Source organism: Gobius niger, assembly GCF_951799975.1.
Source record: "Gobius niger genome assembly, chromosome: 24".
Classification (NCBI taxonomy): domain Eukaryota; kingdom Metazoa; phylum Chordata; class Actinopteri; order Gobiiformes; family Gobiidae; genus Gobius; species Gobius niger.
In genome coordinates this window covers 15,079,951-15,098,412 of record NC_136875.1, presented here as the reverse complement: position 1 = coordinate 15,098,412, position 18,462 = coordinate 15,079,951, and the positions used below count along the sequence as shown (strand labels likewise).

General features: G+C 39.0%; 1 protein-coding gene across 1 annotated transcript in view; it reads left to right on the top strand.

Annotated features, from left to right (window-relative positions):
• The first annotated feature begins 547 nt into the window (after positions 1-547).
• ube2d2l (ubiquitin-conjugating enzyme E2D 2, like) overlaps positions 548-18,462 on the top strand; it is a 36,246-nt gene continuing 18,331 nt past the window's right edge. The window contains exons 1-2 of the mRNA XM_079582349.1: positions 548-711; positions 9,668-9,731. Coding sequence (XP_079438475.1) covers positions 688-711; positions 9,668-9,731 — 88 coding nt within the window. The 5' untranslated portion in view covers positions 548-687. The remainder of the gene's footprint in view (positions 712-9,667; positions 9,732-18,462) is intronic.

Below are 18,462 nucleotides of genomic sequence, written 5' to 3'. Positions count from 1 at the left end.
ATTAAAAAAAAGTCAAAAATGTGACAAAAAATGTATCAAAAATGGACGAAAAAATGACAAAAATGTGATAAAAAGTTACAAAAATGAGTTGAACACCCAACAAAAAAATGTTGGAAAAGAAAATGTGATGACGTGAGGAAAAAGATCCTCTCGGTTCAGGCGGGAGTTAAGAGGTTAACCATTTCCCTGGCCCTAACCTTAATTTGTGTCATGATATCTCACGTTTTCACAGCAGACCGTCCCTCCCGAGCAGACGATCTAGCTCTAACCCATATGTAACGGTTGTGAAACGGACAGAGTGAGACGTCTGTCCCCGCCTCGCCCTTTTACTCTCCGCTGATTTCCGTCAGAGTGAGACCTCCGCTCGTGTGTGTGTGTGTGTGACAGCTGCTGCCGCTCCGCGTTTGTCGGTACCGGGAGGACATTTTGAGCCTGTGCGGTGTCTTTCCACTGTCTCTGCCGTAAACCCAGGGCACGGGGCTCGTCGAGTGTCTCCCTCTTTTTCCTCTCTCCACTCGCCGGAATCCGCCCGAACCGCGAAACAAAACAAAAACGCGCTATCACCAAAGCGTTAACCTTAGCTCGCTAGTTAGCACAGTCCCATGCTAGTGTTGTTAGCCTGCTAGCTCTGGCCTCTTCCTCCTCCACCTGCTTCACCTCGACAGCCGGTCCCTCAGCGCAGACGCAATGGCTTTGAAGCGAATTTCTAAGGTAGGTGCCCTGGTTGCTCGAGTTCTACCGAAAAATCACATTTGTGTCCCGTTTGGCCGAGAAACGGGGCGATGTTTTGCGCGTTAGCCGCGTTAGCTCCGTGTCATCGCCGCGGCTAGCCCGTTAGCATTAGCAGCAGGTGTTTTCGTCGTATTTCCGAGCCAGAATAACGAGCTAAACTGTCATCTGTTACGAGGGAATCACAGTGGGATGTGTGAGCGATACTGGCTGCGTTTAAAGTGTTAGCTAAATGTGAGGATTATGACGTTATTGACAAAAAACCACCGCGTTGATTGGGTTTGATTGTTGGCCCATATTTTGTTATGGATAAGCCCTTTTAACGCTTTGTTTTGCTGTAAAGGAAAACAAGGTTAAAGCTAAGCAACGCGCCATCCATCTTTATCAAGAATAAACACGGCTATTGTCATCCGTGAGTGTAATGGACAGGATTACAGTGACATTGTGTTGATTTGACATTTAAAATCTGACCTCTTTATGATCACGGTAAGGAAGTCCTACCGGGAAACGCACATAAAAACATTTCCACGCAACACACTTAGTCATGAGAAGAAGAAAAAAACGTGTTTGAAACCGGCCCTGGGTAAAATACCAGCTAAGCCTGACTCAGGTAAATCTGAGCTCGAACTTGTAAACATGCCAGGACAAAACCAAAGGGGCTAAACCGAGAGTTTTAGCCTCGTTTAGGTCGGGTTTAGTTGGACTCGTGCGAAAAGAAAGTAAACTGTGGCGTGGAATACGTTTGTGTGACAGTGTTATTTAATGTTATGTGTTATCTTCTCAAAGATTCCTCGGTGTGAACCTGTTTGTAACCATGGCAATAAAGCCGATTCTAAAAAGAGTGAAATGTGTCATCAGATAAACTGTGACAATGCAGGCCTTGATTGTCATTTAACCTCTTAACCCCCGCCTGAACCGAGGACATTTTGTACAGTTTGGCTTTACCCAAATCTGAAAGCTTCTTGGGAAAAACATTCAATATAGCAACAAAAATGTGGATGAAAATGCAACAGAAATGTGACAAAGAGCATCAAAAGAGCGATGAAAATGGAAAACAGGAAAGCAACGAAAAAAAGTGACAAGTTAAAGGAATAGGCCACAGTTTTTACATACTGAGATATGTTCTTACCTAACCTTAGTCGAGTTAATATATCCCCGTCTGGTCTTTGTCCGTGCGCTCACACATACGCAGCCTCTCCCACATGTCACATAGCTCCAAAAAAGCTCACGATAGAAGCTACCAAGCTCTTCCACGTGTTCCCTATTTAAATAAAGTTACGTGAAGTGTTTTCATGCGAAGTATCTTTACACAGAAATGTAACATGTCGATTTTATAAGCAGATAAAAAGGGGGACTATATTGTGAGGCGTAATGATACGAGGAGCAAAACGTCTGCGCAGTAACTCCTAAAGGTTATTGACGGAAGTGAGCGGGGAAGTCTTTAGGAGTTACTACGCGGACGTTTTGCTCCTCGTATCATTACGCCTCACAATATAGTCCCCCTTTTTATCTGCTTATAAAATCAACATGTTACATTTCTGTGTAAATATACTTATAAGAGCTTGGTAGCTTCTATCGTGAGCTTTTTTGGAGCTATGTGACATGTGGGAGAGGCTGCGTATGTGTGAGCGCACGGACAAAGACCAGACGGGGATATATTAACTCGACTAAAGTGAGGTAAGAGCATATCTCAGTATGTAAAAACGGTGGCCTGTTCCTTTAAGGCGAGACACTGCAGGTGAATAGGGGAAAAAACATAAATGTAGAGATGTCAATTTGAAACTTTTGCTGAACATCACAGATATAAACATGAGAAAAAAAATGTATTGCACTTTTTCTGTCATTTTATGTTTTCACAAAAAAATAAGGCATTTTGAGCTTTAAAATGGCCAAAATTGCCTATATTTCATATAGAGCTGCTCGATTATTGAAAAAATAATAATCATGATTATTTTTGTCATAATTGAAATCACGATTATTCAAACGATTATTTCTTTTTTATTATATCTTTATTTTATTTATTTATTAATCAAAAAACAATGCTGATGTTTTCTGTCATAAAAGTACAAATGATTTCAAGTACGCCTTGATTAAAGACAGGTCTCTGCTTCACACCTGCCCCCTGCTGGCCGGCCCTCACACCTGCGCAAGCAAACTGAGCAGCGCGGCCTGATGACATCATCACACAGCGCCGTTTGTTTTTCTGTCAGGCAAAAGCACGAGCCGTGACACCTGAAATGAGAAGGGAAAACAATCCCAGCGGCCTGAAAAGCAAGTTTGCTTTGCCAAAAAAATATTGCAAAAAAAAAAAATTGAAAAAATCAGCGATTATGCTAATTTTGTAATCGTTTAGTGTAGTAATCGAATTTCGATTAATTGCACAGCCCTAATTTCAAATCAAAATAATGAATTGAGCCAGACTAAATTTTATGGTTTTATTTTATTGACATATTAGTAGCTAAGATTTTTTCAGAGGGGATGTTTTTTTGGGTTCAAAGCTGAATAAATCAGGCTTGGAATTAGATATTAAAAAATCCCTCTGAAAAAACCTTCAGAATCTTGTTGTGTCTCAGCCTGTAAAGTGTGGAGTCTGTGGGAGCTTCTATAAGGGCTCAGGCTCTGCCCGAGTGCGGCTTCTCTCATTCAGAGAAAACCAGCCCTGAAGTTTCGTAGCGAGTGCGCATGCTCGGCCCGTTCTTCCACTTTTCCGCTCCAGCGTCTCGTAGGAGGAAAAACACCATATTTGGGTGAAAGCGTCATCACGGGGCCCCTTAGCAGGACACGTGGATGTCAAATCTGTCAATATTTATGAATGAAAACCCGCGGGAAAGACGGCCTTTCTACTTCCGGGTCGCCCCCACCTCGCAGACAAAACATCATCAAATAAACATCATCATTTTTATATCTGACATGAAAACTAAGATGTAAAGGGAGGAAAACAGATACAAATCTCCACTTCCACCACTGCGGGAAACATCAATACTTTCACCTAAAGTGTCTCGCCTTAAGCAATACAAGCGCAACGAAAACAGGCCAGAAAAGCAGCAATAATACAACGACAAAAACGACTGAAGAGCGACAAAACGGTGACAAAAATATGTCGAAACTGCACAGAAAAGCAGCAGCGACAACAAAAACTATGAAAACACAAAAAAAAAACGTTTCGATCAGGTTTTTAGGCCTTTGTGGGGACGCACCCAGTGATATTTTTGACGACTAAAACTAAATTAAAAGTTTCTCATGAGACTAAAACTGTGACTAAAATGTCCAGATATTTGAGTCGACTAAAATCAGACTAAACTAAAATGAAAAGGAGAGACTAAAATCATCCAAACTTGTATTGAGCGTCTGAAAGAGCCTCAGATCATGTGAATTCTCTGTTAAAGGATCAGCTCTGAGCTTTGTTCATGTGGAGCAGCTCCATGAAGCAGAGGAACAACATTAAATATGATTAGAATCAATATTATCAATGCAAAGGCTGGACATTATTATGAACAAAGTTTCATATCCCGACATCGATGCAATATAACTATGGGTTTGGAGAAAACTGAGCATTTTTCAGAAGAGTAAAATCATAAAACAAACGAGTGCAGTTTTATTGATGGAAATCCTTCTCGTTTATATCTTGCACTGCAAAAAGTGAATATCAAGCATTGGCTTAAATGACTTGAATTGAGGAAATGTTTCTTGTTTTGAGCGGTTTTCACTCATTTAGACACTTTTCCTGATCGGACCGAGTTTACTTTGCTTGTTTGAGGACATTTCAGACCAGTTCTAGAGTAAATCTCGCTTTGAAATAAGAAAGTACAATCACCAATGAGATGAGACCAATGTTTTTTCCCCATTGGCAAAGAAACTGACCTGAAATGAGGACGAAATGTATCGAAACGAGTCAGAAACATCTCAGAACAAGTGAAATAATCCGGGACAAATGCCCAACAACTTCATAACTCGTCAAAACAACTAAAATTTGGATTATTGTGCTCAAATTGAGATGTTTATACTGATACTGATACTTTTTGTTTTTTCAGTTTTAATATTTTTAATGTTCATAATTCGATATATCTTTCAGCCCTAGGCCCGATACCAGAAGCCGATATCAGCAGGTTTATATCGAGCCAAAATGAGCTGCAGCAAAACGATGAAAATGCTGAAGCTCCTGGAAAAGTTTGTATAAACACAGGAGAAAATCCACACGGAGCTGAAGTAGGGCTGCAACTAACGATTATTTTGTTATCGATTAATTTATCGATTATTTTTACTATTAATCGATTAATCGCTTGGCTGTGAATGGTGCAGGAAAATGTTATTGTTTCAATTTTTTTGTATCACATTATAGCTTAAGCGGCGCTGTTTGAGGATGTGTTGATGGAGTAAACTAAAGGGACATGTTTTTTGAAGGCTCTATTAATTAAACTCGCAATGTACAAAACACTACAGACCCTAAATATAGAATGAAAGTAGGTTTTCATCCAAAATACTACATTTTTTTATGTCATTTTTGCTCCATTTTAGCCTGTGTGAACCAGAAAACGATTAATCGATCCTAAAATAGTTGTCGACTATTTCAATAATCGATTAGTCGTTGATTAATCAATAAGTCGTTTCAGTAAAGGAGAAAAGAGAGCATTTATCTGCAGTAATAAGTCACATCTCAATACTATTGTTAAATACAAATACATAAATGAATAAAGCACAAGCATTGAGGAGCTTTAGGACCTGAGATGTTCTGTCTGTGATGGAGAGCGAGATAAAAGTAAAATAAAATGGCATCGTTCAATTCTGAAATAACTTCTCTTAAAAGTGTTGCCGACTTTACTCAAGGAAATGTAGATGAACTAATTACAAACCGATCTGCTGTGGAAAAGTCCGTCTATAAACCGTCTATTCACTTCAAAAAGCCTGTTAAAGAAAATGCCTTGTGCTCGTATCGGTATCGGCAAGTACTTCAGTCAAAGTACTTTAGTAAAAGTTTGTAGATTTGGGTGGTCGGCCTCTCCCAGGTCTAAACCCGGGTCTGGTCCACATGGGTCTTGGCTGTTGCGACGTGGCCTTTCTGCGCTGAAAGTCGATGCTGTCGGTCCACATACCGGAGCGTGAAAGTCTAAACCCGGGTCTAAACTGGGTCCGGGTCCCGTCTTGGTATAAAAATATCCGAGCGCTGAGTCCACAGAAACATCCCCCCCCCCCCCCCCCCCCCCCCACACCCCGTCCCGGGACTAAATCCGGACCGGACTTTACTGTAACTGTACTACAAAACGGTGTTACCGGATCGGGCTGCGATCAGGACGGGATCCTATTGTGGTAACCATGGCAACGGTCAAAACTAGGGCTGCTCGATTATTGAAAAAATAATAATCACGATTATTTTTGTCATAATTGAAATCACGATTATTCAAACGATTATTTGTTGCCTTTAAAAAAAATCCATCAAAAAAAGTGACAAAAATCCATTAAAAAAAAGACAAAAATCCAGCAAAAAAGTGACAAAACTCCAGCAAAAAAGTGTCAAAAATCCAGCAAAAAAAGACAAAAATCCAGCAAAAAAGTGACAAAAATCCAGCAAAAAAGTGACAAAAATCCAGCAAAAAAATGACAAAAATCCAGCAAAAAAGTGTCAAAAATCCATTAAAAAAAAGACAAAAATCCAGCAAAAAAGTGACAAAAATCCATTAAAAAAAAGACAAAAATCTAGCAAAAAAGTGACAAAACTCCAGCAAAAAAGTGTCAAAAATCCAGCAAAAAAAGACAAAAATCCAGCAAAAAAGTGTCAAAAATCCAGCAAAAAAAGACAAAAATCCAGCAAAAAAGTGACAAAAATCCAGCAAAAAAAGACAAAAATCCAGCAAAAAAGTGACAAAAATCCAGCAAAAAAATGACAAAAATCCAGCAAAAAAGTGTCAAAAATCCATTAAAAAAAAGACAAAAATCCAGCAAAAAAGTGACAAAAATCCATTAAAAAAAAGACAAAAATCCAGCAAAAAAGTGACAAAAATCCATTAAAAAAAAGACAAAAATCCAGCAAAAAAGTGACAAAAATCCATTAAAAAAAAGACAAAACTCCAGCAAAAAAGTGTCAAAAATCCAGCAAAAAAAGACAAAAATCCAGCAAAAAAGTGTCAAAAATCCAGCAAAAAAAGACAAAAATCCAGCAAAAAAGTGACAAAAATCCAGCAAAAAAAGACAAAAATCCAGCAAAAAAGTGACAAAAATCCAGCAAAAAAGTGTCAAAAATCCATTAAAAAAAAGACAAAAATCCAGCAAAAAAGTGACAAAAATCCATTAAAAAAAGACAAAAATCTAGCAAAAAAGTGACAAAACTCCAGCAAAAAAGTGTCAAAAATCCAGCAAAAAAGTGACAAAAATCCATCAAAAAAGTGACAAAAATCCAGCAAACAAAATGACAAAAATCCAGCAAAAAAGTGACAAAAATCCAGCAAAAAAGTGACAAAAATCCATCAAAAAAAGACAAAAATCCAGCAAAAAAGTGACAAAAATCCAGCAAAAAAGTGACAAAAATCCAGCAAAAAAATGACAAAAATCCAGCAAAAAAAGTGACAAAAATCCAGCAAAAAAAAGACAAAAATCCATCAAAAAAATGACAAAAATCCATTGATAAAATAAAAAAAATCCAGCAAAAATAGTGACAAAAATCCAGCAAAAAAAAGACAAAAATCCAGCTGAAAAAGACAAAAATCCATCAAAAAAGTGACAAAAATCCAAACATTAAAAAAATTGAAAAAATAAAATAAAATTGAAGAAAAAAAAAAATATTTGAAGAAAAAAAAAATTATAATCGATTTTTTGCGATTATGCTAATGTTGTAATCGTTTACTGTTGTAGTCGAAATCGTAATCGAATTTCGATTAATTGCACAGCCCTAGTCAAAATGTACAACCCCCTCACCTGAACCGAGCACAGGTTTCCCAGTTTGGCAAATCTCAAAGCTTCTTGGGGAAAAAAGCATCAAAATACAACAAAAATGTGACAAAAACATGGCAAAAAGACGACAGTAACAAAACAAAAGAGCGACGAAAATGCAACAAAAAAGCAATGAAAAAAGTGGCAAAAGAAACCAACAAAAAAACTCACAAATGAGCGACAGAAAAGCGTCATGAAAGAGACACAAAGGGTTAGTGATGGCAAGATGAAGCATTGAAGCCTCACAGCCAATTGCGTCACACACGGTTCGAAGCATCAAGGTGCTTTATTTGCTCCACTACGCCATCATGTGGGCAAGAAATGTATCAATCGATCAGTAAAAGTTTATTTATAGCACTTTAAAATAGGGCTGTGCAATTAATCGAAATTCGATTACGATTTCGATTACAACAGTAAACGATTACAAAATTAGCATAATCGCAAATTTTTTTGGGTAAAGCCGAAGTGGAGAAATGCACTCGTTCAAGGCGGGAGTTCAGAGGTCAAATCATGAAATGCTCGGAAAATAATACAGTTGTTGCTGATATTCATTTTGTTTTAGCTCCAGAGTTTCCGGTAGTGTCCATTTTCCATTTGAATATCAAAGTTTGCAAATCTAACATGGAAAATGCACAGGTTTTTTTTGCATTTGTGGCATTGAAAATATTGCATTTGGCCTTTTAGAAAGCATCAAACTTCCTGTATGAACCTGTTGTAACACTTTAATAGGTAAAAAATAAAATAAGGTGTAGCAGCTCGTGGGAAACGTCGTCCCTGTTATGTACCTTTTTAATTTATGGAAAAGTTTGGGACGGGGGCCAAGAATTCACACAGGTTTCATCTTGCTAAAGAAAAGCAGTTCGAGGTAGAGACACGGCCACTATTCTACCAATGTGTCGGATCCTCATCACTTAACCTTGTGTTGTTGCTGGTTTTAGCGCCTTAACTCCCGCTGAACCGAGCACATTTTTGGCTTTACCCCAATCCAAAAGGAAAAAAGCTGTGAAAATAGCAACAAAACTGAGACGAAAACAATGATGGAAATGTGACAAAAAAGTGACGAAAAATGGATGAAAAAGTGATGAAAAATGTCACAAGAAATTGACAAAAAAATGTTGAAAAAAGGACAAAAAATTGACAAAAAAAATGACAAATGTGACAAAAATGTGGCAAAAATGTTACCAAAAAATTGATAAAAAATGGACAAAAAAATGACAGAAATGTGACAAAAAAGTGAGAAAAAATTGATGAAAAAGTGGCAAAAATGTCACAAAAATGTCATAAGAAATTGACGAAAAATTGACGAAAAATTTGACAAAATGTGACAAAAAATGACAAAAATTTGATAAAAAATTGACAAATTAAATGACAACAATTTGAGAAAAAATGTGACAAAAAATGACAAAAATGTGACAAATAAAATACAAAAATGTGGCAAAAATGTGACCAAAAAATGGACGAAAAAATGACAGAAATGTGAGAAAAAAGTGAGAACATTGACAAAAAAGTGACGAAAAATGTATGAAAAAGTGGCAAAAATGTCACAAGTAATTGAGGAAAAATTGTTGAAAAAATGACAAAAATTTGACAGAAAAAATGACAAAAATGTGATAAAAATTTGACAAAGAAATGACAAAAATGGACGAAAAAATTAAAAAAAATTGACAGAAAAAATGACAAAAGTGTGATAAAAATTTGACAAATGTGATAAAAAAATTAACGATTAAATGACAATGTGACAAAAAATGACAAAAAAATGACCAAAAAGTTACCAAAATCAGTTGAATACCCAACCAAAAAATGATGGAAAAAAAATCTGACGTGAGGAAAAATATCCCCTCGGTTCAGGCGGGAGTTTAGAGGTTAACATATGGAAAGAATTCTTCCTTGAATGTTCTTCTGTAAAAGTAATAAATGGTTGGATTATGCTGTGAACCGTGACTAACGTTTATTGTATTATTTTAAATCTTCATGCCATGTCTTTTCCTTCCTGAATTCTTTATTTTCTCGTCCTCAGGAGCTAACGGATTTGTCGAAAGACCCTCCCGCTCAGTGCTCGGCCGGACCCGTCGGAGATGACTGTAAGTCACCGAGAACACGCCTCTTCAATATACAATACAATATACACGTACAATATCGGCTTCATCTCCAATGGCAAGAAATGTGTGGAAAAACTGGAACTAATTGGTGGGAAAATGTGGCTCAAAATAAGGAAAAATTGCGCGAAGACATGGGAGAAAAATAAATGGGGAACACATTGGGGAAATAGAGAAGATATCGGCTTGTTGCACAATGTGGCTAGGCTAGTTCCTCTGAGCTGAAGCTGTGGGCGCGAGTACTTCCTGTTTGTGTTCATTTCCATTAAGATTAGCTCAGACCAGTGAGTTCCTGGTAGAAATATTTCCATAGACGAGACGTTTATGTTTGTGAGGATCAGTGAGTTTGTCTTGAAGCTAAAGGCTAATTTAACCTCTTAACTCCCGCCTGAACCCAGAGGATCTTTTTTCCTCACGTCATCACATATTTTTTTCCATCATTTTTTTGTTGGGTATTCAACTCATTTTTGTCCATTTTTTGTAATTTTTTTGTAATTTGTTTGTCTTTGTTTTTGTCACATTTGTTTTTATTTTTTCGTTAAAAAAAATGTATCAAATTTCTGTCTTTTTTTTAGTCACATTTTTGCCATTTTTTTGGTCAAAATTTTGTCCTTTTCTGTCAATTTTTTTTGGTCAAATTTGTATCACATTTTTGTCCTTTTTTTTCGTCAATGTTTTATCGCATTTTGGTCATTTTTTCGTCATTTTTTTAAATAAAATTTTTGTCATTTTTCTCTCTCTTCTCTTTTTCATCAATTTTTCGTCACTTTTTGTCAGTGTTTTCTCACTTTTTGGTCCCATTTCCATCATTGTTTTCGTCTCAGTTTTGTCGCTATTTTCACAGCTTTTTCCCAGAAGCTTTTGGATTGGGGTGAAGCCAAACTGGAGAAAATGTGCATTACACAATTAGAAATAGTGCCTTTTTATGTATATTCTTTTATAGCATGTTAGCCTTTAGCTTCAAAACAAACTATCAATCGTTTATGATCACAGGCGTCTCCTCTGAACTTGTTACATCATGATTTGAACTCACAGTAAATGATCATCGACCGGGAACTCATCGCCCACAACGTGATCTTTAGACAATATGATTATTATTCCAGGAAAAGAGCACAGACAGGAAGTACTGGCGCTCACAACTTCAGGCCAGAGGAGCTAGCATAGCCACACCGTGCAACAAGCCAATTGTAATAAAAAAAATGGGGAAAACAAGCAAGTCTCTCTGATTCTCAGTCGTTCCGAGTCTAATCGAGTCGCGTCTGGTCGAAGGCAAAAATTTGAGAAAAAATTGACGAAAAAAAAGACAGAAATGTGACAAAAAAGTGACGAAAAATTTATGAAAAAGTGGCAAAAATGTCACAAGAAATTGACCAAAAAAATGTTGAAAAAATGATAAAAATGTGACAAAAAAATTACAAAAATGTGACAAAAAAATTACAAAAATGTGACAAAAAAATTACAAAAATGTGATAAAAATTTGACCAAAAAAAATGACAAATGTGACAAAATGTGACAAAAAAATTACAAAAATGTGACATAAAAATTACAAAAATGTGATAAAAATTTGACCAAAAAAACAGACAAATGTGACAAAAGAAAAGACAAAAAATTGATAAGAAATGGACATAATGTGACAAAAAAATTACAAAAATGTGGCAAAAATGTGCTAAAAATTTGACAGGCGGTCACACAGAGTCGGGCCGTGTGGTGTGGTGTGGGGGGGGTCACGACTGGACTGACGTTGGAATCGTGTCGTGTGGGCGGTGGAAAGACGCGACTAGACTCCAGTCGTGGGAAATCAATTTTACCGACACAAATGTGAATGACGGAGTGATATAAAGACAGGAAAACACCGCCGCGCCTCCTTTTTTTTCACTTCTCTGTTAAACCAGCGGCACAAACGACTCATTTCACGGCCACAGCCCCACACACGAAACAGCACAACTTTATATCAGCAAAAGTTCAACACAACCACCTTTTCCAGCTACATTTCAACCACGAACAGAGTTTAGCGGCTCTTACTGAGTTTGGAGACGAACTGTTTAGCTTCACCTCACCGCTAACAGCAGCTAGCCTCCCCGCTTTCTCCGCTGTCTCCTCCGCTGTCTCCTCCATCCTGAGGTCGACGCCCGTCTCCTTTTCTTATTAAATCCACTGAAACACGTCCCGCTTCTTCCTGTCGCCAACTTTTATCTCCATTTTTCCTGAACTATAGCCCAGTTGAAGCTTGGTAGTAGCAGTAAGCTAGCGCTGCGGTGTTGTGACGTTGTTGACACCGTTGACCAATCGGGACACACACGTTATCCCGCGCTCACAAACACAGGCCTGTCTTTGCTGATCTGGGGTCAGTTTTGAAGCCGTAGAGACGACAGACGCGCTGTGTTATAAAACATCAGCTGTTTGTCAGAATCGTGCGTCGCTCTGACGATTCTCAGTCGTTAAGTGTGAACCCCCAGACGTTCTATAATCACTCTGAATCCAGTCGTTTAGCGTGAACCCCCCATTATATATAAAATCGTTTACAACTAGAAACGTCGTGTAGTGTGTGCTGGACTTTAGATACCAGTAGAACCTAAACTTTTTCCCGATACCAGACTATCGTTTAATGGTCGCCCTAATCGTGTACATGCAACGCTGGCATTTGTACAAAATGGTGCTTTACATTGGGCTAAAACTGGCAGGTCCGGCCCTTGGTCTTTTTACAATGAAGAAAATCGGCCCTACCCCTGCCCTAAAATCCATCAAAAAAGTGACAAAAATCCATCAAAAAAATGACAAAAATCCATCAAAAAAATGACAAAAATCCAGCAAAAAAGTGACAAAAATCCAGCAAAAAAATGACAAAAATCCAGCAAAAAAAGAGACAAAATCCAGCAAAAAAGAGACAAAAATCCAGCAAAAAATGACAAAAATCCAGCAAAAAAATGACAAAAATCCAGCAAAAAAATGTCAAAAATCCAGCAAAAAAATGTCAAAAATCCATAAAAAATGTCAAAAATCCAGCAAAATAGTGACAAAAATCCATCAAAAAAAATGACAAAAATCCAGCAAAAAAAATGACAAAAATCCATCAGAAAAATGACAAAAATCCAGCAAAAAAATGACAAAAATCCAGCAAAAAAATGTCAAAAATCCAGCAAAAAAGTGACAAAAATCCATAAAAAATGTCAAAAATCCAGCAAAATAGTGACAAAAATCCAGCAAAAAAAGAGACAAAAATCCAGCAAAAAAGAGACAAAAATCCAGCAAAAAAATGACAAAAATCCAGCAAAAAAGTGACAAAAATCCAGCAAAAAAAGGACAAAAATCCAGCAAAAAAGTGACAAAAATCCAGCAAAAAAGAGACAAAAATCCAGCAAAAAAGAGACAAAAATCCAGCAAAAAAGTGACAAAAATCCAGCAAAAAAGTGACAAAAATCCAGCAAAAAAGACAAAAATCCATCAAAAAAAATGACAAAAATCCAGCAAAAAAAATGACAAAAATCCAGCAAAAAAATGACAAAAATCCAGCAAAAAAATGTCAAAAATCCAGCAAAAAAATGTCAAAAATCCAGCAAAAAAGTGACAAAAATCCAGCAAAAAAAGAGACAAAAATCCAGCAAAAAAGAGACAAAAATCCAGCAAAAAAGTGACAAAAATCCAAAATTAAAAATTAGAAAAAAAAATAAAGATATATAATCGTTTTTTTGCGATTATGCTAATTTTGTTATCGTTTACTGTTGTAATCGAAATCGTAATCGAATTTCGATTAATTGCACAGCCCTAAGTTATCGATTAATTGATTAGTTGTTTCAGCCCTACTAATATCATAAAAAATAAAAAAATAAGGGTATTGTAAAGTAGTGAAGTTTACATTGATTTGTTCATTCAATGTATTTCTTTTAAGGCAAAATAATGTTAAAGCCTTTATTTTTTATCATTAAAAAGCATTTAAAAGCACTCGGGCAGCTGCAGCCTTTGGGAACAGCCTCAGGAAGGTCAAGAATCAGGCGAATGTGGTGACTTTAAGTTTAGATAAATCTATAAAGTAAAATCACAGTATATTGTCAGAGTTCAGTTTGCCACGTGGACTTACAGTTTCGTTCATAAGCGAAAACAAAACTACACAAACAGCCTTTGTTTCTGTTTAAACGTTGAGGAACTGGTTCATGTCTGAGTCGTTTAACCTCTTCACCCCCACCTGAACCAAGCACAGTGTCGTCGTCTTCTTCCAAAAAAAGTCAGTAGTAGTAGTGACGAAAACGAGGGTGGAAAAGCAACAAAAAAAAGGCACACTGGCTCTTCTCCTTAACCTCTTGCCCCCCAGCTTAACCGAGCTTTACCCAAATCTAAAACCTTAAAAGAAAAGCATTAAAATAGCGACGAAAACGAGGAGGAAAATGGAAAGAAAAATGTGCCGGAAAAGCAACAAGAACGCAACGAAAAAGTGATAAAAATGTGATAAAAGCACAACAACAAAGCGATAAAAAAACCTATGGAAAAGCAGCAAAAAAGCGCAACCATAAAGTGACAAAAAACGTGGTGAAAACACGACAACATTAATAAAAAAAGAAACACAACACAAAGTGACAATAACACCAGAAAGCCACAAAAAAGTAATGAAAAAGCAACGATAAACAACATAAAATGCGCCAATAAAAAGTCACAATCACTTTTGTAGGCCTTGGCTTTCAAATGAGGCGTTGCACTGCTGCTCTCCAGTCGAGAAGCTTTTAGATTTGGGTAAAGCCGAACTCGGTTAAGACAGGAGGTTAGAGGTTTGTGGAGGTGCTGCATTTGCTCTCATTTTGGTCCAGGCCGGTCCTGAGTCCAGGGCCCTTTTTCAGTCCCGGTCCGGCCCTGGACGAACAGACTTTTAGACGCCACACGGGGGCGCTCACGTTTCAACATGCATTTCCCTAAAAGGTTTTAAGATGTATAAAGTTATTGTTAGTATGAAGTCATTTAACCCCTTTAACTCCCACCTGGACCGAGCACATTTTCTCCAGTTTGGCTTTACCCCAAAATAACAAAAAAGGTGGCAAAAATGTTACAAAAAATGACAAAAAAATGATTTAAAAAAGACAAAAAATGTGACAAAAAATGACAAAAAAATGATTTAAAAATGTGTCAAATGTTACAAAAAATGACAAAAAAATGATTAAAAAAAGACAAAAAATGTGACAAAAAATGACAAAAAAAGATTTAAAAATGTGACAAATGTTACAAAAAATGACAAAAAAATGATTAAAAAAAGACAAAAAATGTGACACAAATGTGACAAAAAATGTGACAAAAAATCCATCCATCCATTTTCTTCCGCTTTATCCGGGGCCGGGTCGCGGGGGCAGAAGTCTCAGCAGAGACGCCCAGACTTCCCGATCCACACACACCTCCTCCAGCTGTTCTGACCCCGAGGCCACACCTCCTCCAGCTGTTCTGACCCCGAGGCCACACCTCCTCCAGCTGTTCTGACCCCGAGGCCACACCTCCTCCAGCTGTTCTGGGGGGACCCCGAGGCCACACCTCCTCCAGCTGTTCTGACCCCGAGGCCACACCTCCTCCAGCTGTTCTGACCCTGAGGCGACACCAGGCCAGCTCGGAGACATAGTCCCACCACCGTGTCCTGGGTCTTCCACGAGGCCTTGTCCCACTAGGACATGCCTGGAACACCTCCCGCGGGAGGCGACCAGGAGGCATCCGGAACAGATGCCCGAGCCACCTCAGCTGGTTCCTTTCGACGTGAAGGAGCAGCGACTCTACTCCGAGCTCCTCCCGGGTAGCTGAGCTCCTCACCCGATCTCGGAGGGTGCGCCCAGACACCCTGCGAAGGAAACTCATTTCGGCCGCTTGTATTCGCGATCTTGTCCTTTCGGTCATTACCCAAATCTCATGACCATAGGTGAGGGCGGGAACGTAGATCGATCGGTAAATCGAGAGCTTTGTCCCCGACTCAGCTCCCTCTTCACCACGACAGACCGATACAGCGACCGCATCACTGCTGACGCCGCACCGATCCGTCTGTCCATCTCACGCTCCATCCGTCCCTCACTGAGAACAAGACCCCGAGACACTTGAACTCCTCCACTTGAGGTAAGGACTCCCCACCGACCTGTAGAGGGGAAGGAGAACCATGGCCTCAGATTTGGAGGTGCTGATCCTCATCCCGGCCGCTACACACTCGGCTGCAAACCGCCCCAGAGCAGCTGAAGGTCCAACAGAACAACATCATCCGCAAACAGCAGAGATGAGACTCTGAGGCTCCCAAACCGGACGCCCTCCGGCCCCTGGCTGCACCTAGAAACTCTGTCCATAAAAGTAATGAACAGAACCGGTGACAAAGGGCAGCCCTGAGGAGACCAACACGCACCGGGAACAGGTCTGACTTACTGCCGGCAATGCGAACCAAGCTCCGGCTGCTCATACAGGGAACGGACAGCCCTTAGCAGAGGGCCCCGGACCCCATACTCCCGGAGCACCCCCCACAGGGCACCACGAGGGCCCCGGACCCCATACTCCCGGAGCACCCCCCACAGGGCACCACGAGGGCCCCGGACCCCATACTCCCGGAGCACCCCCCACAGGGCACCACGAGGGCCCCGGACCCCATACTCCCGGAGCACCCCCCACAGGGCACCATGAGGGCCCCGGACCCCATACTCCCGGAGCACCCCCCACAGGGCACCATGAGGGCCCCGGACCCCATACTCCCGGAGCACCCCCCACAGGGCACCACGAGGGCCCCGGACCCCATACTCCCGGAGCACCCCCCACAGGGCACCACGAGGGCCCCAGACCCCATACTCCCGGCGACAAAAAATGTGACAAAAAATGATTAAAAAAAAGACAAAAAATGTGACAAAAAATGATTAAAAAAAAGACAAAAAATGTGACAAAAAATGACAAAAAATTATAGAAAAAAGACAAAAAATGCGACAAATGTGACAAAATATGACAAAAAAAATGATTTTAAAAATGACAATAATGTGACAAAAAATGACAAATGTATTTAAAAAAAAATGACAAAAAATGTATTAAAAAGACAAAAAATGTGACAAATGTTACAAAAAATGACAAAAAAAATTATTAAAATGCGACAAAAATGCGACAAAAAATGATTTAAAAAATGATTTAAAAAATGACAAAAAATGACAAAAAATGTATTAAAAAAGACAAATGTGACAAAAGTGACAAAAAATGACAAAAAAAAATATAAAAAAAGACAAAAAATGCGACAAATGTGACAAAAAATGACAAAAAATGTATTTTAAAAAAATGACAAAAAAGCTACAGAATGAGTTGAATACCCCCCCCCCCCAAAAAAGATGGAAAAAGATCCCTTTAGATGAGTTTTGTAGATCTTAGCTTCACTTCACTTCACTTTATTTCATGTCCCCGATAGGGCAATTAGTTTTGCAGCACAAGATACATAAAAATAGATACATAAAAACAGACAAGAAAAATAAAAATTCATTCATTCACCAGTTCAAGCAAGATGCCGAAGTGCAAAACCTTACAACAAAACAAGAGTATACGACAACTTTTTTTTTTTCCCCTCACACTGAATTTGGTGCCTGTAAACTCCTTTTATACTCAGCGTTTAGAGTGGAGATGGCTACAGGTATGAAGGAATATTTGTATCTGTTTTTCCCCACCAATGGAGCCCTAAGCCTCGAACCAGAAGGCAAGTAACAGAATTCACCATGAAGAGGATGAGCATCATTAGCCAGAATACTCAGAGCCTTCCGCGTCACCTGTCCAGAATACAGGTCCGAAAGTGGAGTCTGAGGAGCTCCCAGAATCTTAGCACTCAAATTTACAATTTTGCTGAGTGAGTTTTTCGCTTTGATGTTAAGGTTACCAAACCAACACATCATAGAAAACGTTAGCACTGACTCGACACAAGATTTATAAAACAGTCTCATTATGGTCCTGTCCACATGAAAGTAAGCCAGTTTCCGGAGGCAAAACAGGTGCTGCTGCCCTTTCTTACACAGCTTCTCTGTGTTTTCATTAAAGTTGAGCCTGTTGTCAATCAGCGTCCCCAAATATTTGTATTTTCCCACAAGCTCCACATTTTGACCCTTGATCGCAGTGGCTTGAGGTGATGTGACCTTCCTCCGAAAATCAATAGACATGTCTTTAGTCTTAGCAACATTCAGTTGCAAGAATGAGTCATCACACCACCGTATCATGTCCTCAACAACAGGACCATGCTCCTTTTCATCACCGTGCAGAAGACTAATTATGACAGAGTCATCTGCAAATTTAAGTATGTGGCGATTCTCATGGCGGCTGCGACAGTCATTTGTGTACAAAATATACAGAAGTGGGGACAGAACACAGCCCTGGGGTGATCCAGTGGAGGAATACAAGACATCAGATAAACAACCATTTACCTTCACTCTTTGCGATCGCCCAGTTAAAAAATCTAAAATCCAACCCACCATATTAAAATTCAAATTAAAGTCTTTGACAAGCTTATCAATTAAGATGTGTGGTTGGATGGTATTAAAAGCCGAAGAAAAGTCTAAGAATAGGAGCCGAGCATGCGCCTTTGTGTTTTCCACGTGTTTGAGGACAAAGTTCAAGAGGGTGGCCGTGGCATCCTCCACCCCACGACCAGCCCGATAGGCGAACTGAAGAGGGTCAAGCAAGTCCTCTACCTTAGGAAGAAGTTCTGTTTTCATCAGTCTCTCAAAGGACTTCATAACTAGTGAAGTAAGAGCCACTGGTC